The sequence below is a fragment of the Egretta garzetta genome, unplaced genomic scaffold, assembly GCF_000687185.1.
Source record: "Egretta garzetta isolate BGI_Z169 unplaced genomic scaffold, ASM68718v1 scaffold309, whole genome shotgun sequence".
NCBI classification, from domain to species: Eukaryota; Metazoa; Chordata; class Aves; order Pelecaniformes; family Ardeidae; genus Egretta; species Egretta garzetta.
In genome coordinates this window covers 248,350-275,349 of record NW_009260764.1, presented here as the reverse complement: position 1 = coordinate 275,349, position 27,000 = coordinate 248,350, and the positions used below count along the sequence as shown (strand labels likewise).

The window sequence follows — 27,000 nt, the reverse complement described above, 5'->3', positions numbered from 1 at the left end:
TTATTCTTCATCATCTTCTTCATAGTAACGATTCCTTTTGATTTGTTCTTCCACAGATAGATCTTCCATATCTTCACCCTCCCAGAAACCAACATCTTGGGATTTGCGATTCTGGTTGGGAGAGGATTCCTTAGCAGTCACGACATTGGCTAAGCTGGAATGCTTAGGAGAATTTGGTTCAAGGAATTCTTCATTTGGAATTTCCTGCTCTTCCATAGCATGTTCTTCCTCATCTGTCTCTGCATTCACCTGGCCATTTTCTACAAAGTTATGCTCTACTGTTTTGATACCAGATAATTCCCGTTCTTCCTCTACATTTATCTCTTCAGCACTCTGGATGTTCCTGTTCTCAACCTTCTTTTCCTTTTGCTTTTTGTCTACCATGACCTCTCTCTCTGGTTCCTCACTTCTTTTCAGCATGTCTCTCTCTGCCTTAGGGGGTGAAGATGAATTTTCTGTTTTATGGCCTTTAACAGACATGGTTCTAAACGAGGCTGCTACTGTAAAGGGACGACTTCTTTCCTTCAGTGAGGAAGATCTTCTTAACTTTTTGAGATCCAGATCCACATCCTCCAGCACATCTGACTTGGAAATCTCTTCTTCTGGGGGCCATTTGGGTTTGAATACTTTGATGCCCTCATCCAAGGCACTTCCTTGAACACTTTGGTCAGATGGAGGTGGCCAGGCAATCCTGAGCTTTTTTGTTTCTGCTGGTCTCTCTTCTCTTTCAGGCAAAGCTGAAGCTTTAGCTTCCATACTTGCTGCCAGAACTCCTACTTTTGCAATTGGGGCATCCTCCACTCCTGGGCTTTGTGGACTTTCTGTTGCATTTACACCAGGGACAGTTTTCTCCAGGGATTCTTCACATTCAGTTTTGCCTGCCCATAATTCCTTATGCTGTTTGTGTCCAAAACCTTCATCATAATTGCCTTTAGATTTGAAGAGCTGATTGAAGTGAGGCTTGCAGTAAATAGTCCCACGCAGAGATGCGTATGTCCCAAGACTGTTGAGGAAAATACGAGGTCAAATGTTAGCCTTCTGAGTCTCAGCCACTGAGACAGGTGTATATTTTAGTTATGTTACTGAAGAGATTCAATTTCAGTCTTTCAACACGTTTAAAAAAGACAAGCTTACAGCTTTCATGAGTTGGTATGACCCTCTTTTCAAATGTCGGGAATTCTTTGCACAGTTGGACATTGTGTTTTCCCCGATGTAAAATTACATTAAGAGTTTAAAAAAAAAAAATAAAGGACTGCATCAAGTGCAAAAGCCACTGGCAGAACTAGGAGTGTATTACCACTCCTACGCTCCTCTCCAATCTGCTGGATTATGGTTGCCTTCAGCTCAGCTAAACCTGAACTCGGCAGCTAAAGAGGAAAGCCACGCTTCCTAGATGGCAGCCAAATGGAGCAGCGTGTTTACCTGAGTTTACTGTTGCAATAGGAACAGCGGAAACAGCTGATGTGAAACACCTGCTGGTTGGCAAAGAGCCTTTCCATCGGGTACACAGTCTTCTGACACCCAACACAGGTTTCCTTCATTGGCAACTGAAATTTCTATGGGGGGGAAAAAAAAAAAAAAAAGAGAGAAAGCTTGTTAACTGGAAAATGAATCAACTGCTAGGGGACTTGGCTTGGGTTCATGCACGGCTTCCAGAGTTCTCAGAAAAAACTGCAGCAATTCACTTTCTGCAACTCAATGCTAATTATGGTAGAGTGGGTTCTGGTGGGCAACGAGGGAGGAAGAGGCTATGGCAGGCCCACAGGATTGCTGTGGCTTGACAGCAAGCCAAGATTTTGCCCCAGTGAATTCCACAGCTGAAGCACCACAAGTTGAGCAATGGTTGAGAAGGAACAATGAAAATACAGAACTCAGTTATAACCTTGACTGAGCCAGTTCCCAAAAAGCTGTCTCATCTATTTCTGCACCCTCAATTTTTTGTTATAGTCAAATGATGAAGAAATACTCAGGTAGATTACAGTCAGTATGAGACTTACCAAAATTTAAAAAAAAAAAAAAGTAGAGGGTGGGAGGGGAAAGGAGTGGAACAGGCTGCTCAATAGTTTGAAATGATCCACTTTTGCTAAATGCTCTCCTCTCTTAAAGGGGAGGAAATAGTCTCAGCACAGATGCAGGCAGCAGGAAACACGTCTGACTTCATTTGTAAGTAATTCCAGTTCTATTGCAAAGAAACTATACTCAGGTTTCAAGACATACAGCCCTCAAACTTGCTCAAGACGTAAAAGTGAGCAGGGCTTTGAGGTTAAACAGCTAAAATTGCTTATGTGCTCGCTAAAAGAATTTCCTGAGAATTTAGTGCAAGGGTAAACTTAAACGCTAAGGAGTCAAGTGTCACTGCTGCGCTGTATGGGAACAATTTTGGATTTTGTTTTCTGACAGCATCAAGGAAGCAAGTACATTGTCCATGAAAAAAGGTCACTTGAGGCCATTCACTTCTTGGAATCTATTAAGCTTAGCCAATAGGGAAGGTACTTTAAAGGAAAAATTAAATAACTAACTTACAGTTGAAAAATGGACAATCTCAGGCTGCATGTTGATGACAACTTCTTCAGCAGCAGGGTAAAAGAGCGCCTACGCTCCATACCATGGGTTTGCATAGACACATTGATATTGTAGCTTCTCTTTGACAAAGAATTACCTGCTACAAACTTACTAACTTATTAAAGGAAAAATATGATGGCTAAAGAAAAAACAGGAAGGTCACAGGAAGACATAATTACAGCAATTTATTTATAACAGACTAGAAACAATGGTTAGGCAGTGTAAGTTACAATACGTGAGGGGCAGATGCTGAAGACAGAGCCAGCTGAAGTCAGTTTGTCACAGCCATAAAGTCTGCTGCCAATTTAATTCCACTTTAATAGGTATTTCAATTTTGTTAAGGCATTGCTTGAAGTTATCGTAGATTAAAGTTCTAATTATGATGACAGCTTGACCAACAAAGGTTCAGAGTTAGTCTTGAAAAAAAAAATCTACAATTTCTAGGTGCTGCCAAACCCGCATATGAATTCTGAATTCTGAGTCACAAAATTAAATCTCAAAAAATGAGAGTTTACTGATGCAAACAAAAATCTAATCATCCATGCTTGCCACAGGGAGCAAGGCAGCAACAATTTGCTTGCCCATCAAAAAGTAACTCTCCCTGGAAGCTTAGTTTGGCAAGATGACATTACAGTGCTGGCGTGTGCTTCTGCAATGCACGTCCCCTCTAAGAAAAGGAACTTACTTGTACAACAATGAGCCCTATGTCTGATGGAGAAGCATTTTGGGATGTGAAGAGAAAGAAATTCCTTTCCAGGCATACTACAAATAGGAGCTACAGGAGGAAGGCGAGGCCCAGTAAATATAAAAAAAAAAAAAAAAAAAAAAAAAAAATTGGGAGAAAGCTGAGAGTTGAGCTCACATTAGGAGGGAAGCAGAAGGCAGGAGTAGAGGTTAGGAACCAAGGACAGGAAACAGAAGCTGGAAGAGACAAAAAGGAACCTTACATGAATAAACAGCATCTTGGTTTCTATCTCTGCAGTGCAGTGTCTAAAGCAGTAACAAGGTAGAGGGCTAAAATGGTTCCAATAATACAAAGAGATAGCACAGAGGACCAAGACACACAGGTTGTGTGTACCTTGTATGCTGTAACAGACTGAGATAAAAATAAAAAAAAAAAAAAAAAAACAAAAAACTTGAGAGAAAGCTGAGAGTTGAGCTCACATTAGGAGGGAAGCAGAAGGCAGGAGTAGAGGTTAGGAACCAAGGACAGGAAACAGAAGCTGGAAGAGACAAAAAGGAACCTTACATGAATAAACAGCATCTTGGTTTCTATCTCTGCAGTGCAGTGTCTAAAGCAGTAACAAGGTAGAGGGCTAAAATGGTTCCAATAATACAAAGAGATAGCACAGAGGACCAAGACACACAGGTTGTGTGTACCTTGTATGCTGTAACAGACTGAGATTACAAAAATGCTACAGGCAGCTCTAATTTCGTGTACTGGCATTTGTACTCCAGAACACTAGGAAGCCACATCTCGCTGGTCTTCGTGAGGTCAGTGCTGTTCCTCTCAAAGATGGGGAAAACAACAAAAGCACAGTTGTTTCCTCAGGAGTGAGCCAGGAAGTCTGTGGCAGCCCAGGGAATAGGCATCCTAACTCCAGACAGCACACGTGACAAGTACAGTGTGATCAAAACGTTCAGCACTGCCGTTTGCATGTCTAATAAGATTAGCAAATACATTCCTATCCGAGAAGTTCTCCATCTGCTTTAGGCTTTACAGCTCTCACTAAAGAAAATGTAACATTAAGGACTTGCTATTCAGAATGCCAAATTCAGTCGTTGTGGAGTCGGTCACTGCAGTGCCCTTACTAGAAAGTTGCTACCAATTGCAGTTACCTGGGGAACAGCAGCTGGAAGAGGAGGGTGGAAAGCCAAGTCCCAGCCTACTAAAAGCTCCGAAGAGCAGTATCAGGACCTCGGTGCCAGTCTCTAGGAGCACTGGCTTTACAAGAGCCCTGATCCAATCCCCTGCTCAACCCGCTTTTCCCAGACTGAAGAGAACCTGCCTCTGTCGCAGGGACGTGCTGTTGTAACAGCAGCAGGGCAACTCCCAGCAAGCAGCTCAAACTTAGTCTTTGAAGAAAAACTGACAGTTTTGAGAAGCTTCTCCATTCTGAATTAAAGTTCCCTCATGAACACAGCCTGATGAAGGCAGATCAGATATCGATACAGTTACTGCCAGACCCTTTGTGACCACATTGGTTGGATTAAGTCTTTTCGATATTAAATAGAGAAGTTAGTTGGTTTTAACCGTCGCCAATCTTTGAGAAAAAATAGCTGCTTTACCTTCACTGCTTTTGGCAGAGATGCATCTGTCTGGCCAGCTGATTTAGAACCAAAGTTTTGCTGCTTTGTGCTGACAGCTTTCTGAACTTCTGTCTTGCTCTCCGAGTTTTGTCCAACTAAGGGAGTACAGGAGGAAGAAAAGGTAATTACAATGACTTTAAAACCATGGAAAGCTTATGCTCATAAGATCGAACAGCAATCCTACCAACTAAGGGCTAATGCATTTTTTCTGGAAGATCTGCTGTTAAACCTCTAGGTCTAGATAGTTAAACATGGTCGTTCTACTTTTCTGATTTACCAAGAAAGTTAAGTTGATAAGGAAACCAATATACGGGGATCCAACATGTAACTTCCAGGAACTGTTCTTCCATTTCTGCCCAGTGTTCACACGTGGGCTTGAATTTAGGCGTAAAGCTAAGGCAACATGAGAACGTGCTTATGTACTTTGCTGCACAGGAACCTGTCTATCTCTGGACAGCACCAAAGACACTTGGTAATTGTCCTGCATTAACGAGTACCTCAGCCTGTTGACTGATGTAGTAGTTGCCAGAGCTATAAGTTTAAGCCCAAATGGTGAGAAGCTACACTTAAATATGTTCTATCACAGCAGACAAGAGTTACAGATGTCTTAGAATTACAATTGCAAATGAACTGCTAGACCTGAAAGAAATTCTTATAAAGTTTGAGTTAGGCACAGGACAGATTTTTAGTACAAGACAAGCTTTTATTGTGTCAAATTCATCACACAGCTGGGCAGAGTTAGCGCTTTTCCTCCACCATGTGCTTTTGTTGAGGCAGAATGAGTGCTTACCATTGCCGTCCTCTAGAAGACCAGAGTGGAAAGACAAGCTGTTCTCACCTACAGAAACCTGCAAGAGAATATTAGACTGTGAGCACCTCTGACCCTCTGCAGCCTGAATAATCACGGCCTGAGTAACACAACAGGCAGTTTGACGCGGTAAGCACTTACACAAGAGGACACTGGCCACACCGAGCTACGCTGGCACGCAAAGCTACTTCTTGTTTTGAAAGGCACAAGGCGGAGTCCAGCTGACCCTCAAGAATGTTAGTCCTTGCTACAAGGTAGATATCCTCACAATTTTACAGCTCTTGCAATATTCAGATCATCTGCCACGTGCTTACACACACACACAAACATCGTATTTTTGTTTTCCCAAAAGCTGCAGCTTGTACACCTTTATCTGTTTGTCTTCAGAAATCCTTGTTGATGTTCCTCTCAGGTCCCTTGACACCAAGCAGTACACGTTTACTGGAAATATCATTGCTCCCTCCAACATTTGCCAAATCTATGACATTTAAACTATCAGCAAAGACAGTGCTTTAAAAAAACAAAACAAAAACCAAACAGCTGAATTTTAAAAAAAGCTTTTGTTAAACTAGAATTCTGCTGTTCCCAGGTTGGGACAAACATGCCTGGACCTATGCTGTTCATGCTCCTTCAGAAACAAATGCATATTTAAAAAACAAACAAACAAACAACTTTTTAGAAGAGTTGGATATAAACCAGTTTCAGATACTAAACAGGTTACAGATAAAGCTCTTGATGTATATTTCTTTATTAAACTTGGCACTATTGCTATTAAATCAAATAGTTGTAAATAGCTACAGTGAGAAACTAAAGTACTGTAACAAGATTAATTGCAAATCATCACTAATTCACTTTAATGATTGGAAGGTCCACTGCAAGCAACTGAAGTTTGCAAACTAATGGGGTAATGAGGAAGCAAGTTGCATATATTCACATACTCTGGTCTACTGAAAAAATAACTGCAACAGTAGTATACTGGGAAGTGCATCAGCATGTTCTGTGGCTGTTAAGAGTCACACATGTCCAGCTACTAAATCACAGATTCAGTTTGAAAAAATGACAGAGAAGGTTAGGAAGTTTCCTTTCCTTTTTGCCAGAGGATTCACATTTCTGACATTTACTACTAGTAGTTTTAATTAGGCTTATTTCCAAAGTTCGCCATGTCATTTCAGAAGGACAATCCTGGCTCTCAAACAACGTTCTATTCAGGTTCTTTATTGCACCTGGACACCTCAAGAAGGAACTTAACAATTACAGCTGAATACAAGAAATTTTATTCAAATCTTCCATTCAACAACAGGGAAGTATTCTGATTTAACAGGTGTTCTTTTAATTAACTCACCTTTTAGCAAAAAGCAGCCTCCGCCAGTTAAACATGAAGCTGCTCAGCTGCCAGCGAGGAACAGCTGAAAGCAACCATTTGGCCCCTTGCCCAAGGAAGGCTGGAAAGCTCTAAAAGCCCTCCTGGCATTAGGCTGCCACGTGTTCAGAATGGTTGGAATACACAGTACCCCGATTATTATTCAGCTACTTTTATCCCGTCTGCTGTCCCCAGTTTCGTATACAAATGCTTGAGTGTGCTTTATTATCTCCGATTCACAGAGTAATTTAGTCTCAATTTACAGCTGAAGCTCAAAACCAGGAACAAACCCAAACTGGCATTCTCAGTTACCTTAATCAAAATTTAGCCACTAAATGCAGAAGAAACAGTGACAAATTCCTTTTACTTGCGTCACACAAAGCTTCTCATGGCTTTTTTTTTTTTTTCTGGTGTGGGTTTTATTTAAAGAAAAAAATCAAAATCAAAAATACGTCCCAATACACCACCAAAACCCACAAACAAAGGAAATGCCTAGCTGTGAATCATCTTTTTACAGTTAGGGAACATGACACAAAAAAGTTTAGGTGGATTCATCATAGTCATCAAAAGTTAAAAGTTAAAAAAAAAAAACAAAAACCAAACAACAAACCAGAACAACCCCCCCTTAAAATTTGTCTTTAGATATTCTCTACACAACTGCTTAAAAGTCTTCCACGGAGACTTGCTAGCTTATTATTCAGATACAGTCCAAAAAGATAATAAAAAAAAAATAATCATGGATTCTGCAGCATGTAAATAATCTGTATCAGCTGCTCATATTCAATTTCTAGATGGCCTGTGGAACAAGTATATCAGCTGTGCTTCTACAACTAGTTCCACTTCAAGTGAAGTCCTTGATCTTCACCAGCATGAGCATCTTACCTTCTCCCCATCCTGATAGGAAATGGAGTCCTCAAGACTTGGTGGCATATTCTCCTTCTGCTCAGATTTGTAATTCTTGAGTTCACTTTCACTGGCTTGAATCTCATTCTATAGAAAAAGGACTTGAAAGTTGACAGGTTCTTTTCCCCTAGGAAAGTACTTGCTTTCTATATTACTTTAAATCCTTTTAAAACTGTTTTCCTAGTATATACAGTGATAATTAAATGAAGGGGCATAAAAATCTATACAAACTTGGTAAATGATATACTCTAATGTAGAAAAATGATGGAGCTGTAGAATTTTACCATACTTTATGGAGGTAATGCCAGCATTTTTCTAAACAACTCCTTTTCTCTCCTTCCAGATTCTTGTTTAAAATTGACTCTCGTTTCCCCTGCTGAATCCACATCTTCCTTGTGCAGAAATGCTAACTTTTCATTTGAAATTACAAGTATTTCAAGACAAGTGCTATCTAAAGCACTGTGTAATTGAAAAATACAATTTGACATAAAAGCAGATCCTACCCTTGCTTCAAAAGTAGTCCAAAACCTACTTCTTATATTCACCGAGATTTTTGTTCTTGACAAACTTACTTGTTCAAGATTTGCACAAAAGAATTTTTCAGACTTAAAAAAAAATAAAATCCAGTGAAACCTCGTGTTTCTTTCATTGCCACAGGATACAAGATAATTGGAGAAAGACTCGTGCCTTTCACAAGGCATCTTCTCTGTAACATGAAAGAGAAACAGCCACATGCCAGCACCAGCATCTTCAGGATTTTGTAAACAAGTCTGCACAAAGCCAGCCACCTCTCACAGGTATGCAACTGACTGTTAGAATTTTAATATATTGGTCTCCAAATAGGCTGTCCGTCATCCCTCCTTCCCCTTCCTGTATCACTTGCAACGCATAGAAGTGATTGTTTCTCACCCTTACTCTAACCAACTGTAAAAGTGTCTATCGGTTTTAATCCAGGCCTAATTACACCACAATGCCCTCCAAGTAGTTGTTCTCAAGAGAGATTATGGCTTTCCTTTGTAGCACCGATGTGAAACATTTTAAGAGAAGGGAAGTACAAATACCACACTACCATATCAAAAGAGCCCTGGTTGCTTTGTCAGCAGGGAAGGAGACTATCCCAGAGCTATGGCTGCTGTTCGAGCACAGAAGCACTGCAAACATTGGCCTCAGAAACCGTTGTTTGCTCCATCTTATGTGCTGCCCCTGTCCAAGTGCCAGGCCAAAATTGAAAGAGATTCTGCCAAATGGGACATCCTAAGAGCATCAGGCTGGAATGACACTCAAAGTGATAGCACTGGGGATCTGCAAAGGGGAGTCTCAAGAGACACCTATGGTAAATCTCTTGCAATTAGGACATAATTTAGTGGATCAGCTACCACTCTGAGCCACAAACTGGAAGAGGCAATCCAGCAAACTGAATCCAGGCTAGAAACAGGATGCAGAAACCAGCAATTAGCAGTTAATCAGATTTGTTGCACTGGCTGCAATTACTTTCCATTCACGCAGTGAAGTTTACTCGACTTTCCTCCCAAGGGTTGCAGAATTAGACCCACACTGCATATGAAATTCAGAAATTTTTTCAGCTGGGGAGAGACTTTTGCCTCTCTACAAAGATACCCAGGAAGCATGCACTCTTCCAAAGCTTAGAATCATCACTTTTGGCTTTTATTCCAGTGCAAGTTGCCTAACTTAAAAAGGCCTAGCCTCTTATAATTTATTACTCTGGTTAATAAAAGTCATACTCAAGAATAAAAGTTCCCATCATTAAGCAAAATATCAGACAGTTCCAGCAAATGTACTTAAACACTTTTTAACAAAAGCTTAGATTCTTGCAATCTCTTCAGCTGCAATACCGTACCATGATTCATTAACTGCTCATTTCCTGATTAAATATCTGCAAAATTGGCATGGGTTCATTCACTGCGAGAGTCTAATTGGATTCAGATAATGGGTGAGAAGACTTGAAGGGAGGTGAAAAGCAAAAGGAAGGAAAACTGACTGGAGAGCCCAAAGCTGCAAGCCAAGAGATCCAGGTTCTATGCACTGCATGACACTGAAAGTCGCTGCATTACTGTGCCTCAGTTTCCCTTAGCTTATAGCTAATGTGCAATACAGAATTGAGCTTGTTTTTTTTCTTAAGAAAAACCAAAAACCAACCAAACAAACAAACCCAAACCCAATAAACATGCAGAAAGCTACAGACATGCAGAAAGAAAAAGAATGTCAGCTATGTTTCAGAAGGACCTCAGTCAGGGTGCCAGCAATTAATTCCTTGGAAAACTTTCAAGATTATTCCGGGAAGATGCAAATACTTATTTCCTCCTGCAGTATGTAGAGGCAACTCTTCATTAGAAGAAACTCCTATGGGCACAAAGTTATTTTCAAAAGAAGATGGTATTATCTTCAAAAAGCCTGGTTTCCATAAGATCTTCTTTCCAGTCTCAGGTTGGGACAAAAACTCACTTCTACTACACAAGCCGAAGAACAGACTTACCGTGGTAACGAGGCCTGTGGAACTGCCCTGCTTGGACACAGCTGCCTGATACTTTGCCAGCCTATCCTTTATTGAAGTTTCCGTCAAGCGAGGCATCTCCAGGATTTTTTTGGTCTCTGCCCTATCTGGGCTGAGCGCTGGACTAGTATCCACGAGATGCCCTGGAAAAAGAGAACATGAATAAAGGATAACTTTCAGGAACACCAGTGGACCTGTCTACAGAAAGATTTACAAATCCCATCCCTTTACCACTCCCAAGACCACAGAAATTCCAGATCTGAGGAGCACAGAAATGCTTCAGTCAAAGGCTTATGCTCCAAGTCCCATAATTAATCCAGCTAGTTGCAGAAGCAGTGTATTCACTAGATGCACTGTCCAGCCAGTGGTCTCAGAAGTAATGAGAACAAACAGTTTTAACATTGAAGATTGTTTTGCTGTTATTGTCAAATGAAAGCAGCTGCTACAGTGGCTAAATGGGAATATCTCTCATTCCTGTAGTGGAATAGTTGTCCAAGTCTTTTGGGGAAACATGGGAAGCAAGGAACTGCCACTTCCACCTTCTCCATGAAAATAATTTATTGCATGACATGTTACAGATGAGGATCTCGAGTACAAACATGTTATGAAACAATTCCATTTAGTCTCACAGGATCATGTGGAGCACCCGTATTTATCTCAAGAGGAAAGGAACATTTGGGACCTTAAGTCTCTGCATAGGTGCAGATCTGACTCTCACTATGCCCCATTACTACGTGCCATCCAGCTTTCGTTTTTGCTGTCAGCTGTTAGCCAAACAGGTTTAAAAAGCCAGCTCCTGTGACTGCTCTGCTATCTAACTTCCTTGTATAATGGTCAGGTCTTCAGTAATAGCTTAATTGCTTGATAAAGGATGATAAAAAAACCCAACCTTTCACTAGCTAGTGGCCTTGAACTAAAAAGTTGTATGAATCACTAAGGTGCCTCTTGAGGACAACAAACAAGTGTAAGCAGTTCTTGCCATTCTCTCCACTGCTGCTCAAATAAGGATACAATGTGCGTTTCTAAGTACTGGGATGTAGCATTAGTCACAGGCTGAAAACAACAAGATTGTAAAAAGGCTTTGTTAGTAAAGAGTCTCCAAACGTATGAAAAATACATAAATTTGCTCAACCTGATTATTAAAATTAGTTCTAGGATCATCCTAGGAATAAGACACAGGGGAAAAAATGGGTTCTGTTCCTTAACTTGCTAGTTATCTCCTGTGCCTTGGCTTCCCATGCTTAAGAGTATAATGGTTTAAAATTCACAGCAAGACTTAATTCGTTAAATGCAACGCTTGCATGGACTTTCCAGATGGAAGATGGCTGCACTTTCTTCCATTTCTGAAAGGCAAAAATTATTTCCATTGTATTGTATAAAGTAGTTTTATTTTATAAACTAAAAACCCCCAAACCAAAACACAAACCATGAGTTTACTGACCTGATGTACTATGGCTCTTCTCTCCTTGGCCAATATCAAAGTCCTCCGAAGAGAGGCTGTTTTCAGAAATCCTCCTACCGACTGCTGTCTTCCTCTGGTCTCTCGCGACCTGTTAGAGACAAGACCCACCTATCAGCTGCCTGGACAAACAAAGATTGTTGCGTGTAATCCTTTAAGATGCGCAGGTGTCACTAGCAAATCTGCTTTACTGGAATAAACAAGTCTAGCAGGTGACATCTTATTTAACCAGTATAAAGTTTGATCACAGAATACCTGACCCTCTGTCACCTGGAAAACACTTTCATGAAGAGGTCAGTAGATGCCCTTTGACTAGTTGTCTTTGCTGAAAAGTCAGAGAACCACAAAGATTAGATTCTTAGGCATTTACCACTGCAAACAGAAAACTTTAGTATAGATTTTTGCATTTTATACAGTTTCTTTTAAAGTTAATGTTCAAGGTCATTTTACGAAGATTTAATATCAGAAAGATTGACAGGATGATGAAAATTGATTAAAGGAGTGAGCTATCAAAAATTTGCATTAATTTTCAGCAACAGAAAGAAGAATAAATACTATTGTAATAAAAGTTATCTAAAGTTACTTGTTTTGATTTGGATAGCTCATGCATTTGGTACCAAATAATTCCCTAATTAGGTCTCATAAGGCTGAAGCTTAAGCAGGAGAGTGCTAGAGATAAATATTCTCAGATATCCAGGATAATCACCATCAGCAATGCAGGTCTGGACAGGGTGCTTTGTAGCACTACCACACAGATGCTCTTGCTGGCTCCATCAGATTTGATACTCATTTGTCGAGACCAACACCCCAAAATCTAATGCTCAATAAAAGAAACTGTGAAAAGAAATTTCAGCAGCTTTGATAAATGCTCATGAAGTGCAGAGTTTGACTTCATCAAGATAGGATGTTTTCACAGCTGAAAGTCAACCTATAAAATACTAGAAGGTGATAGATCTTTGTTCCCTCCCTAGGAAGAGTTAAATCACGGAGCCAGTTGGAAATGAAGATTGAGGCTAATGTAGGGAACAGGGCAGGTTTGGCAAGATGCTCCAACCACACATTCCCCCATCCCCCAACTTCCAACAAGCTTCTTATTTGCTGGTCACCAAACTGAAGGAAATTCCAAAGTTTTATTTTAACAGAACTGCACTGTAAGACAATCACTGTGAAAAATCAGGCTGCTTTGGCATACAAAACAGCAACTTTACCAGGAAAGGAAAATGCAGCTGGAAAACCTCTTTTTCCATTAGCATGGGAAATATTTTCTATTTCTGTGGTTTAAGACTTTGGTAACTTTTCTTACTGGAAAAGAGCTTAGCTATGACAAGTCTTTTCCTTCCATTGAGTGTGTTGATAGGTTCAGTTTGGGAGTGTCTGCACACTTGTAAGGACTTGCAGATTCTTCATTCTGTGCAAACCATCCTTAGATGATTCTTATTCAGCCTACGTCCACTTTAATGTCACCTTGAGCTCACAAGTCTGAAGTTCTTACAACTCAGAAATTTGTCATTCAAAGGATTGGGCTTTTGACAAGCATACAAAGATCACTGTAGGCAGAATACACTTGAAGACAAGATCCTCTGAGGATGCAGAAGAGAAAACATGTTTATTGGCCCACTTGAAACCCCTGACTATTTTATCGCTGCCCTGGGTTGGCTTTTTTTATTCTATTTTATTTTGGGGTTTGGTGGTGGTGGTGGTTTTGGTTTGGTTTTTTTAAATAATTTGGCACCACGCACATTTTCTTGCACGCAGCAGGAGTGACAAAGCTACAAACGAAGACAAGTTTGCCATATAGACACGTGGGAAGTTTAACTGGCAGCAGAGTGCCTTTGGAAGTTTTCACTGCTAGCAAATAAAGGTCTTAATTCAAGTAATTTAGATCCAGCATCTGGGATTCCAACCTCACTGAAAGAAACCATCAGCACTTTCCAGGGAAAAAGACAGTTAGGAATCAAGATTAGAAACTTGTTCAGGTTGCCTCTTCTCATTCTCTTTTGTTCCAGAATCTCATTTCTCCAGTAACATCATGCTGAACTACCCTCATGTTGAGAACACAAAGAATTCTCAATTGTTGCTGAAATTAATTATTAAACAATTAAACCGCTACATAAGAGTTGGCAAGGGACTGGTGTGTTGTCAAGCAAGTGTCCAGTCAGCTACCATCAACAGGAATTGTGGAGCAGGGCCCAGAACTCCTCTAGATGCATGCTTCTTCCAAGCAACCAAAACCCTCCATTTTTACCAGCAGCGAAGGATTCAATATTTGTCAGAAACAGACTCTTCTGCTTGACTTGGTAGGACCCTCATGAAGGCTGGTGTGTTCTGACTTAAGAGCAAAAGCTTTCCCCCCCGTTGCACCACCTTGCTGTGGAATCCACTGCAGCAGGAAAAGTTCAATTCTCAGAGGCAGCCGTCTCATGACCAGCTAAAACTGAGTTAATGAGTACTCCAACTGTCACCTGAATCACCTCCAGAGTCCTGCCAGCTCCTGTCCTCTTTGCCACCTCAGACATCTACAGACATTACAATTTCACCTGAAGAACTTTTCTGTGGATAAGCTGTATAACACAATTTGCCTAGGTCTTGAGAGTAAAAATCCAAAATACCAAAATACAAAAGCTTTAGTTAGAGTTCAGAGAGATTCTGTGCCTGTCCTAGTACTAAAACCTACAGATATAAAGTCAACATTGTGTAGATTTTATATCAACAGTTTTATATTGGGGGAAAAAAAAGCAGAATAATAGGGGAAAGAAAGATTAGCAAAGGGAAGATGAGGGACTTTCCCCATTGCAATCAATAGACTGACCACCCACAAGTAATTAGGGTGATTACAGCTCATGGAAAAGTAGTAACTTCCCCAGGAAGGAGTGCCTGACTCCCAGCCTTATGCCTATGCCACTCAGTTCCCTCTACAGCCCTGGCTGGGCCACAATTCCAGTGCCACAGCTTCTGCTACTGCAAAATGAGATGAAATATTCTTCATGTGTGGAAAGCCTCAAGGTTCTAAGACAAAAGAGGTGAGTGCAGAGGTACAACAGAGTTAACAGCATTTCGCCTGGGGCACAAAGAGTTGTTGGGCAAAAGACCAAATAAAAGTTACACCTATTTCATTATATACTAACTGTGTCAAATGTGACCCGGCACATAAGGTTAGCTACACAAAACGGTAAGGTTTTGCCTTAAAGGAACAACACAAACCAACTTGGAGACAGCTTTTTAAGAAGTATCGCAGATCTGCTTGCTCTTTCTTTCCTTCTGATCTCCCTTGTGCATGCTTTCGGTATCACTTACAGGAAGAATTCTTTGAAATTGATAAAAGACCTGATGTTCAGTCTTTGCTTAGTGCTGAACCAGTCTAGACCAACATACCTGCCCCCACTGTGGTTGGAGCTTTTTTTCTCCATGAAGATGCAACAAAAAAGATCTGCTTTGTATCTAAATTGCAGAAGACAGAGCAAGCCCTGAATGAATAAATGAATAAAGTAGGAGGTTTTGCTTATAACCCTAAAAATGAAAATAGGTTTGTTTAGAGTGGGTGACTGAGCCAGGAAATCCAGGCTCTAATCTCGATTCTTGCCACAGACTTGCCCAGCAACCAGGCAAGTTGTTTTATCTTTACTGCCATGAAGTTACTGCCATGTTGGTACTTAGCTTAGGCAGATGTTTTGTCAGCAAAGCTCTGACATCACTTACATGTTAAGGCTGAAGTAAATACCAAGGGAAATTGCCATCTCTCAGCTGAAGCCTTGCTTGCATTTAAACCAGGGATTTATCACTGAACAGAGTTCAGGAAAAGCCTAAGTGGAAGAGGCAGTTGCAGAGCTTGCAGTTAGCCAAGCTTACGCCATCGCTGTAGTCGCTTCCTACCTTAAGTGAAAAAGATCTGTGTGCCCATAGCGCCTCACTATCTTCATTGTACGTGACTGCATGACATCATCCTCCAGTCCTCAGATAAATTCCCAGAACCAGAAAGCTTATAGTAATGCTTTCTAATTACAAAGACACCCCCTCCCCCCATACACTTAAACTTCAGAGCCTTTTGTGCCTTTTCATTTTAGAACAATTAAAAAGTAACCAGATGAATTGGCGTAGGAACATAATTTGAACTTAACCTGAAGAGTTGCGTACCTACTGTGTGGTATGTACTGTGTTCAACTGGTTTTCAACAATATTTGAATTACTAAGCTTGACAGAAATATCAGTTCCAGATTCAGTCAGCTCCAAAACAATTTATACCCCAGGCTAAGATAAAGTTACGTGAAGCCCATCTGCAAAACGGTACTTTCCTGTGGAATCCTGACTGATTAATCCTACAGCAAGAGTTCAGGGAAGTGCTATCGGGAGATCACCCTCCACAGCCCGCCCTTTCGATGGACGTGATAGTACGGGCAGCTCTTACATAATGACAAAGACTACAAAAATTTAAGTTGTGAAATTACTGTATACAGACCCAAAACTCCCTTTAACACAGAGATGCTCCTCTAAAGCCCTTAATTGTTACGTATTTAAACAACTTTTCTACAAAATTTGTTTGTTTTACTCGATACTGCAAGAAAATCACCCGCAGTAAAACAAAGCCAGAAGTAGAGGAAACTATGAGAAAACTGGAAAATCCACCAGCATCAAGGCCTCAGGACTGTGTTGCAAGTCACTAGCATATGCAACTCATTTTCTAGTTAAGCAATTCTCCCCCGGGACACACAGTCTGCAGTCCACATGCAGGATCAGATTTCATGAGCAGTTGTAAGAAAATGCAAGCCCTGTGCATTTGCAAGTCAAAACTAGTGAAGGCAGGAGCTTGTCTGGCTATCTCTGCTTATTTTGCCCCGTGAGGATTTTTTTTTTTTTTTTCGATAAGAAACATTTGTTAAGATACAAAGATGAGAGAACAGCAAGGAAAAGATGGGAGTATTTCGCAGGACTTGCATCTCTCTCTCTATATGTGCATATGTGTGACTCACATACTGATACATATATAAAAACCCCTCCTAACTCTGGCAGTACTTCCATCTCCACTGCAACCGCCCGAGACCGTTCAGCTCACTTCAAACAGTTACTTTTTCTTTTGTATATATAGCAGTATACACATACTTTTTTTTTAAACACACAATTCATGTTTGCATAACTCATCTTAAAGACAAGATATAAACAACCCCAACTTGCTTTCCATACTTATTTTTCTCTCTCAAATTGTACTCCTTTCACAAGCAAATTCGCTTTCTATCTCCAATGAGCAATCACAAATAGCCACAAATGTAGCACTCTGCACATATTTGCACAGCTCAAGTAAGTTACTAACACCAACTAAAACAATGAATACAAGTATTTGCAGAGTCAATAGTTCGGAGCCACTCCCTCCAGGGACTTTTCCTGATGCCCAAGAGGCAGCAGAGTTTTAGTTTCTCTAAAGGTTTGAAGGGACAGATCCTTACCTTGGTCTGAGTCGCTTCACCCTTCTCAAACATCATCTTGAGTTTGTTCAGCGGAACGCTGTATTTCTCAATCTTCCCCGGAGATTTACCAGGAAAGGAAAATGCAGCTGGAAAACCTCTTTTTCCATTAGCATGGGAAATATTTTCTATTTCTGTGGTTTAAGACTTTGGTAACTTTTCTTACTGGAAAAGAGCTTAGCTATGACAAGTCTTTTCCTTCCATTGAGTGTGTTGATAGGTTCAGTTTGGGAGTGTCTGCACACTTGTAAGGACTTGCAGATTCTTCATTCTGTGCAAACCATCCTTAGATGATTCTTATTCAGCCTACGTCCACTTTAATGTCACCTTGAGCTCACAAGTCTGAAGTTCTTACAACTCAGAAATTTGTCATTCAAAGGATTGGGCTTTTGACAAGCATACAAAGATCACTGTAGGCAGAATACACTTGAAGACAAGATCCTCTGAGGATGCAGAAGAGAAAACATGTTTATTGGCCCACTTGAAACCCCTGACTATTTTATCGCTGCCCTGGGTTGGCTTTTTTTATTCTATTTTATTTTGGGGTTTGGTGGTGGTGGTGGTTTTGGTTTGGTTTTTTTAAATAATTTGGCACCACGCACATTTTCTTGCACGCAGCAGGAGTGACAAAGCTACAAACGAAGACAAGTTTGCCATATAGACACGTGGGAAGTTTAACTGGCAGCAGAGTGCCTTTGGAAGTTTTCACTGCTAGCAAATAAAGGTCTTAATTCAAGTAATTTAGATCCAGCATCTGGGATTCCAACCTCACTGAAAGAAACCATCAGCACTTTCCAGGAGAAAAAGACAGTTAGGAATCAAGATTAGAAACTTGTTGAGGTTGCCTCTTCTCATTCTCTTTTGTTCCAGAATCTCATTTCTCCAGTAACATCATGCTGAACTACCCTCATGTTGAGAACACAAAGAATTCTCAATTGTTGCTGAAATTAATTATTAAACAATTAAACCGCTACATAAGAGTTGGCAAGGGACTGGTGTGTTGTCAAGCAAGTGTCCAGTCAGCTACCATCAACAGGAATTGTGGAGCAGGGCCCAGAACTCCTCTAGATGCATGCTTCTTCCAAGCAACCAAAACCCTCCATTTTTACCAGCAGCGAAGGATTCAATATTTGTCAGAAACAGACTCTTCTGCTTGACTTGGTAGGACCCTCATGAAGGCTGGTGTGTTCTGACTTAAGAGCAAAAGCTTTCCCCCCCGTTGCACCACCTTGCTGTGGAATCCACTGCAGCAGGAAAAGTTCAATTCTCAGAGGCAGCCGTCTCATGACCAGCTAAAACTGAGTTAATGAGTACTCCAACTGTCACCTGAATCACCTCCAGAGTCCTGCCAGCTCCTGTCCTCTTTGCCACCTCAGACATCTACAGACATTACAATTTCACCTGAAGAACTTTTCTGTGGATAAGCTGTATAACACAATTTGCCTAGGTCTTGAGAGTAAAAATCCAAAATACCAAAATACAAAAGCTTTAGTTAGAGTTCAGAGAGATTCTGTGCCTGTCCTAGTACTAAAACCTACAGATATAAAGTCAACATTGTGTAGATTTTATATCAACAGTTTTATATTGGGGGAAAAAAAAGCAGAATAATAGGGGAAAGAAAGATTAGCAAAGGGAAGATGAGGGACTTTCCCCATTGCAATCAATAGACTGACCACCCACAAGTAATTAGGGTGATTACAGCTCATGGAAAAGTAGTAACTTCCCCAGGAAGGAGTGCCTGACTCCCAGCCTTATGCCTATGCCACTCAGTTCCCTCTACAGCCCTGGCTGGGCCACAATTCCAGTGCCACAGCTTCTGCTACTGCAAAATGAGATGAAATATTCTTCATGTGTGGAAAGCCTCAAGGTTCTAAGACAAAAGAGGTGAGTGCAGAGGTACAACAGAGTTAACAGCATTTCGCCTGGGGCACAAAGAGTTGTTGGGCAAAAGACCAAATAAAAGTTACACCTATTTCATTATATACTAACTGTGTCAAATGTGACCCGGCACATAAGGTTAGCTACACAAAACGGTAAGGTTTTGCCTTAAAGGAACAACACAAACCAACTTGGAGACAGCTTTTTAAGAAGTATCGCAGATCTGCTTGCTCTTTCTTTCCTTCTGATCTCCCTTGTGCATGCTTTCGGTATCACTTACAGGAAGAATTCTTTGAAATTGATAAAAGACCTGATGTTCAGTCTTTGCTTAGTGCTGAACCAGTCTAGACCAACATACCTGCCCCCACTGTGGTTGGAGCTTTTTTTCTCCATGAAGATGCAACAAAAAAGATCTGCTTTGTATCTAAATTGCAGAAGACAGAGCAAGCCCTGAATGAATAAATGAATAAAGTAGGAGGTTTTGCTTATAACCCTAAAAATGAAAATAGGTTTGTTTAGAGTGGGTGACTGAGCCAGGAAATCCAGGCTCTAATCTCGATTCTTGCCACAGACTTGCCCAGCAACCAGGCAAGTTGTTTTATCTTTACTGCCATGAAGTTACTGCCATGTTGGTACTTAGCTTAGGCAGATGTTTTGTCAGCAAAGCTCTGACATCACTTACATGTTAAGGCTGAAGTAAATACCAAGGGAAATTGCCATCTCTCAGCTGAAGCCTTGCTTGCATTTAAACCAGGGATTTATCACTGAACAGAGTTCAGGAAAAGCCTAAGTGGAAGAGGCAGTTGCAGAGCTTGCAGTTAGCCAAGCTTACGCCATCGCTGTAGTCGCTTCCTACCTTAAGTGAAAAAGATCTGTGTGCCCATAGCGCCTCACTATCTTCATTGTACGTGACTGCATGACATCATTCTCCAGTCCTCAGATAAATTCCCAGAACCAGAAAGCTTATAGTAATGCTTTCTAATTACAAAGACACCCCCTCCCCCCATACACTTAAACTTCAGAGCCTTTTGTGCCTTTTCATTTTAGAACAATTAAAAAGTAACCAGATGAATTGGCGTAGGAACATAATTTGAACTTAACCTGAAGAGTTGCGTACCTACTGTGTGGTATGTACTGTGTTCAACTGGTTTTCAACAATATTTGAATTACTAAGCTTGACAGAAATATCAGTTCCAGATTCAGTCAGCTCCAAAACAATTTATACCCCAGGCTAAGATAAAGTTACGTGAAGCCCATCTGCAAAACGGTACTTTCCTGTGGAATCCTGACTGATTAATCCTACAGCAAGAGTTCAGGGAAGTGCTATCGGGAGATCACCCTCCACAGCCCGCCCTTTCGATGGACGTGATAGTACGGGCAGCTCTTACATAATGACAAAGACTACAAAAATTTAAGTTGTGAAATTACTGTATACAGACCCAAAACTCCCTTTAACACAGAGATGCTCCTCTAAAGCCCTTAATTGTTACGTATTTAAACAACTTTTCTACAAAATTTGTTTGTTTTACTCGATACTGCAAGAAAATCACCCGCAGTAAAACAAAGCCAGAAGTAGAGGAAACTATGAGAAAACTGGAAAATCCACCAGCATCAAGGCCTCAGGACTGTGTTGCAAGTCACTAGCATATGCAACTCATTTTCTAGTTAAGCAATTCTCCCCCGGGACACACAGTCTGCAGTCCACATGCAGGATCAGATTTCATGAGCAGTTGTAAGAAAATGCAAGCCCTGTGCATTTGCAAGTCAAAACTAGTGAAGGCAGGAGCTTGTCTGGCTATCTCTGCTTATTTTGCCCCGTGAGGATTTTTTTTTTTTTTTTTTCGATAAGAAACATTTGTTAAGATACAAAGATGAGAGAACAGCAAGGAAAAGATGGGAGTATTTCGCAGGACTTGCATCTCTCTCTCTATATGTGCATATGTGTGACTCACATACTGATACATATATAAAAACCCCTCCTAACTCTGGCAGTACTTCCATCTCCACTGCAACCGCCCGAGACCGTTCAGCTCACTTCAAACAGTTACTTTTTCTTTTGTATATGTAGCAGTATACACATACTTTTTTTTTTAACACACAATTCATGTTTGCATAACTCATCTTAAAGACAAGATATAAACAACCCCAACTTGCTTTCCATACTTATTTTTCTCTCTCAAATTGTACTCCTTTCACAAGCAAATTCGCTTTCTATCTCCAATGAGCAATCACAAATAGCCACAAATGTAGCACTCTGCACATATTTGCACAGCTCAAGTAAGTTATTAACACCAACTAAAACAATGAATACAAGTATTTGCAGAGTCAATAGTTCGGAGCCACTCCCTCCAGGGACTTTTCCTGATGCCCAAGAGGCAGCAGAGTTTTAGTTTCTCTAAAGGTTTGAAGGGACAGATCCTTACCTTGGTCTGAGTCGCTTCACCCTTCTCAAACATCATCTTGAGTTTGTTCAGCGGAACGCTGTATTTCTCAATCTTCCCCGGAGAGTCTGTGTTTTCACTGGCTTCAGGCTTTTCCACTTCTCTGGACTCTCTCAGACAGTTTTCCATTTTACCGCTCTCCGGTGAGTGGCTTTGAAACTTTCTGCTGTCACCACCAGGACACTGCAGCTGGCCAGGGGTGCTGGAAGGGGCCTGGGCGTCAGATGTAGCACCAGCCCCCAGGGTTTGCTCCACGTCCGGGGAAGAAGCAGGGCTGCTCCCGACTCCGAGCCCCGGGCTGGCGACCTGGTGCCTAACCTCAGCACAGCTGCTTGGTAGCGTTTCCTTCTGAGACTCCGTTCCCAGCACTGGATTCTCCCACTTCTTCTTTAGTACGCTCAGATTCCCCCTTTTAAAATGAGGGGGAAGATTTTCTGTGTTCTACAAAGAACAAGAAGTTAATTCCAGTTATATGCCTGATGAAGCATTAAAGGACTTCCTTTCTATGCGAAAGGAAGCTGAAGGCTCAGTACTGATCTCAGCGCTCTGCTTTTTCAGACAGCTGTGAATAGTTACAACTGTGCCACATGGAGACAGCATCCAGGATAGGAAAGGAAGGAGGGGGGGGGGAAAAGTCAGGAGCTAAAGCAGGAAGTGAGCAAAGAGGATGGCCTTATAAGGAAAAAGGGAGTCAAGCTCTAATGAGTTAAATGACACACAAAAGGCTTGAGTCCACACATGAAGGAAAGGGGACCAAAATCCCCACAGCAAGGGTCTCCATCCTAGAACAAGCAAACGATAGCACGAGCAGCCACAGGAGAGATGGGTGGTGTGCCAAATGTTGCAATGTCTTCCAGCTGGTTCAGAACACAACAATTAGTAGGCCTTCCACAAAGCTACAGATTAGCTTTCAGAAACCACTGCTTTCTTGGAGTTACGTATTTCTACTATCAGTTAACAGTAGTGGTTTAGTTACAAGAGGTCTGTCTTCAGTATTTCATACTATGCCGTGTAAGGCTTAAGCTAAGCACTGACAACAAATGTCTTTTTGCTCCCATTTATGAATACCAGATCATTTGCTGGAATTTTTCTTCTATTTCACTCAACGCATTGAAAGCTCTCGGCAGGAAACATGCACACAAGTCACAAGCGCTGCCTTGCCACTGTGAGTTAGACGGTAATACACGGAGCAGCAGTACCCCTCGTATTCCAAGTGCTTTTCATACTAGTTTTGCTTACAAAGAATTACCTCTCCCCAGAGTAACAGACCAGCCCATGTGTGATTCATTCAAATCTAATACCTGCCACCACTGCGTTTTTGCTGTCTCTCCCTTATGGAGATCACCATGTATCAAACTCATTGCAAGTGGAACAGGCCTGCAAGGCTTACAGGAATTAAACAGGATTAGCGGCTATATTAGGATTTAAGTCTCTCACCCTATTACTCTTCTGGTCACATTTTGAACACTGCTTTGCAAATTAACTAGAATCCACCCAGATTTCCAAAAAGATCAGCTTGCTTGCTGACTGTGTTCAGAAGAAAGTACTAAAGCTGTAAGGCAAATGTTGTCATGTAACAGAAGTTCTGAAAATTCCACAGAAGGTTTCCCCAGGAATACCTCTGGACGTGACACCTATGGAGTCCCATCACATTTCAAAACCACAAGTCATTCTTGCTTGGGACTCGCCTGTTCCCTGATCACGCAAGCGGTGAAGAAAATTCAAGACTGGAGAGTTATTTTTAGAATGCTTATTTTATCACACCTATATCCCAAACAGAAAAAGAATGACTCCCCAGGCATTAAAGAGATCACGGCAGCATGGTCTAATAAAGACTTACCTATATATCCTGAAAATATGACCGGTCTTTTTAAATAAAAAAAATATTAAACTGAGGATCTGCTCATACAAAGACCTGCAATCTTAGTGCCTGGTATCTCAGCCAGGGTCCCCTGACCCCAGAACAGCACGTGCAATGCAGTTTACAGGAGGGAATGCCAGGCTGTCGCGGAGCCAAAAAGGATGGCTCTCCCTCAGCCAGGGGCATTTTGAACCCTGCAAGCCCCTTCGGAGAAGATGCCCCTTAATGGATTCTATCAAAGCTATCAAAGCTGTACAAGTTTGATTTCAGAGAGGCTGATAGCTTCTTTTAAGCAGACCTTTAAATTTAGTTCTGAAATGACGAGGTACCACACAACTGCCTACAGCTAAGAACAAAGAGGCAGATATTCATGTGTTGTGGTTAACTCGCTTTGCCTTTTGCTTAGGAGCGAATTGGTGATTCAACATCCAGCTTTGGGCAAGGCGCTTGATTTTCTTTCATTCACACTGAGAAAGGGTAGGGGGAATGAGTCAAAAGCAAACACTACATCTAAGCCAAGTTTGCTGTAGGACACATGGCAGCAACTTTGATATTCCAAAAATCAACTGTCAGAGAAACATTGCATGCAGGTGATCCGTTCTGATTGCAGGCTGTTGCTTACTGCCTACGAAACAAATACTTACACTTCTTTTTTTCTCAGCAGTGGCTTCTTCAGCTGCTTTCTGATACCTTTGAGAAAGAGGAGAGACAAAGAAAGAAAAAACCATAATCACTTTTTAACCAGAATACTGAATGCTCTTGAAGCCAGCTGAGATTTTTTTTCCCCCACCAATGATTCTGTCCACTCCCCAGACCTATCAAATAAAACCAAGGGCTAGAAAAATAGTAGCAGACAGTACCAGAACAATGCAAAGTGATAGACACATTTTAAGTCATATGGCTTAAAATAATAGCATAGGTTAATATTTTTCATTACCTAAGCACTCTGATTCTCAAATATAGACCGTTTACCTTGGAATAGCTGTATTGTTTCCGCCACCCAGCTGTCTGCTGTGCCCCCTTGCAGGAATAACTCGGCTATTTATACAGCAGCTGCTGAACCGTAACAAATTACAGCTTGGCATAAGCAGAAAATCTACATAAGTGCCAGTTTATTTTACTATGCTGGGTTGTAAACGGCACCAATTCAGCAGTTGCTTCATGAGCAGCTGAACCATCCCAGCAGTGGAAACAGTAATCACAGCCCTCTGAAGATAAGCCACCCTGGATCATGAATCAAAGTCCTTTAAGAAGCTATAGAAAACTCCCAGCAATCTGCACACCACTCCACCGGGCATAAGTACATCCCCAGCCAGCAGCACACAGACCGTGCTGATTACTGCGCTGCGCAAGGTGATTGCGCTTTGTTTTGGAAATGCACAAATGAGCCAGATGTGACAAATTTTGCCATTTGTAAGTAGAGCTCTGCTTTTCAAAGAGAAGAAACATCACCCAATGCCTGCTCGGGGAAATGATGTTTCTGTCCTTCTCATCTGTGGAATTCTACTTCTGACACGACTGTGAATATGCTACAGGCAGTAAATGAGACGCTAAAGTCACAATAGTCATCAGACTTTAAATCATTGCTGGTATCAAACCAGTAACTAATGTATATCATGGGCTTAGTTCCTGCCAGGAAAAAAATTCTTACATGCAGATACCTGCTCTGTTACTCATTTTTTTCTTTATAACAATTCCTTTTTTTCCTGCTGTGAATGGTCTGCTCCTACATAGATCTATCCTCTTGTTACACTAGAGAGTGGACAAATTGTACTCTTACTTCTGCTCTACAAGTGCAGGCTGAAAGCTGGTAAAGGAACGTAGCTGGCCCTCTTTAATCAATACAGACATATTAACCTATGTCTCTGTACTATAAAGGTCTCAAAATTTGAATGAGGCATGCTGAGAAAGGAAGTTTATGGAGGAAGAGAGATCAATAAGGGAAGAAGTAACAGAGATATGGGGGTGAAAGTCAAGTACCACGCTGGAAAACAAACAAGGATCGAAGAATCCCAGACAGCACTCACCCCGCAAGCCAGCCCACCACAGCGCACTGTTTAAGTCTCTGCTGTTGCAATTTGCATGTCTCTGACCTGACAAAACTCATAATCTAAACACTATATGGGATGAAAAAAAAAAAATGTTTTCACATACAAATATTTAAGGAACAGCAATTTAGAAAAATTACGCTCCTCATTGTGAGTGTTGGTGTTGGCAACGCCAGTAAGTAGGACTGCGTTTTTCCAAGGAACTGACACCGCTTGTGTAGAGAGACCCTGCTTGATTAAGGAATAGCAGTTTGGATTACTTCCAGTAAGCCCTTTTCAAAGGATTATCAACATTTAGCAAGATGACCAGGTTTTGTAATCAAGCTTCAATGGGTGAATAAATTACCTTAACAAGAGTGGTCAAAGCAAGCAGCTTCTCCTTTGGACAGAGCACTTAAAGAGTCACTTAAAGAGCTGCACTTGTGTGAAGTCCAGATTGCAATTATTCCTCCCCTAGACTCCATAAAGTTTTATGGATTTAAATGCCCCAAAACATTGCTGTGCTATTAATGCAAGAGCCCAGGAGATGTGGTTGCCCAAATCCCATTGAAAATCCAAGCTGTAGCCTATGTATTTCCTTAAGGAAATAAAAGCTTTTCCAGAAAACATGTAGAGGCTACCACCACGCAGCTTTCTCAGTGTATCAAAGATTGCTTTATGATTCAACTGTAACCCATCACCCATCTCTCAGAGAAAAGGGAATGGTAATATTCCTTTTCCACACAAGTTTTGCGAGACATCTGGAAGGGGACATCTGTGAAGAACACGGCTACCGTGAAATTCCCTGACGGAACTCTTACCAGAGGGTTACACCAAGCACCCACAGTTGACAGAACTACCTGGTCTCCAACTCACTGATAAAGCATTACTGCTATTTTGTGTAGTACCCGGTGGGAAACGCGGTGTTGGCATTAGAGACGCCTACGTAGCTCACGCTCAAGCAGTTAAAGACCAGTTCTGATGAAGTAAAACCCTACTGGCAATAGACACCAACATTCCAACCCTCGGGCCTCAGAAACAAATTGCAATTTGTAGTTTGACAGAAAACGTTCTACTTTATTTTCTGACAGCAGAAAAAAGTTACTGTAATTCTGATGGCTGAAACAATATTGCGTCAGCAACCCGAAAAACTTTTGCCCAGCACCTATTAAACCAGAAACGTAAACACCTACAGAGCTATATTATTTTTAAGATGTAAAGCAACTGGCAGTGAAGCAGTCTTTGGTCAGGGTACCAGCTGCCAACCTACAGACACAGCTTGTGTTCGGCAGCCTCACGGCACTTACTTGGAGAACCTCTCCGCAAGAGCTGATGACTTGTTCTTGTTGACTAGCGAAAGCTCTTTCGCAGTGATTCTCAAAGACTGTGAAGTCCATTGTCTTCTATTAAATGGGGAAGGCTCCAT

The 27,000-nt window shown here is 41.3% G+C and overlaps 1 protein-coding gene across 1 annotated transcript; it reads right to left on the bottom strand.

Annotated features, from left to right (window-relative positions):
- Positions 1-27,000, bottom strand: LIMA1 (LIM domain and actin binding 1). Its single transcript, XM_035901509.1, has 10 exons — positions 26,882-27,000; positions 24,192-24,237; positions 21,669-22,127; positions 11,897-12,005; positions 10,438-10,562; positions 7,923-8,030; positions 5,669-5,720; positions 4,852-4,967; positions 1,423-1,556; positions 1-1,003 (listed from the first exon to the last, which is right to left on the bottom strand). The coding sequence occupies exons 1-10, from the start codon at positions 26,998-27,000 to the stop codon at positions 1-3; spliced, it is 2,271 nt and encodes a 756-aa protein (XP_035757402.1).

Coding starts and splice junctions, on each gene's coding strand:
- LIMA1 (XM_035901509.1), bottom strand. CDS start 27,000: ATGGAGCCTTCCCCATTTAATAGAAGACAATGGACTTCACAGTCTTTG. Junction 12,006..21,668: donor GTGAAGCGACTCAGACCAAG/GTAAGGATCTGT, acceptor TGTCTCTAACAG/GTCGCGAGAGACCAGAGGAA. Junction 1,004..1,422: donor TATTGCAACAGTAAACTCAG/GTAAACACGCTG, acceptor TTTCCTCAACAG/TCTTGGGACATACGCATCTC.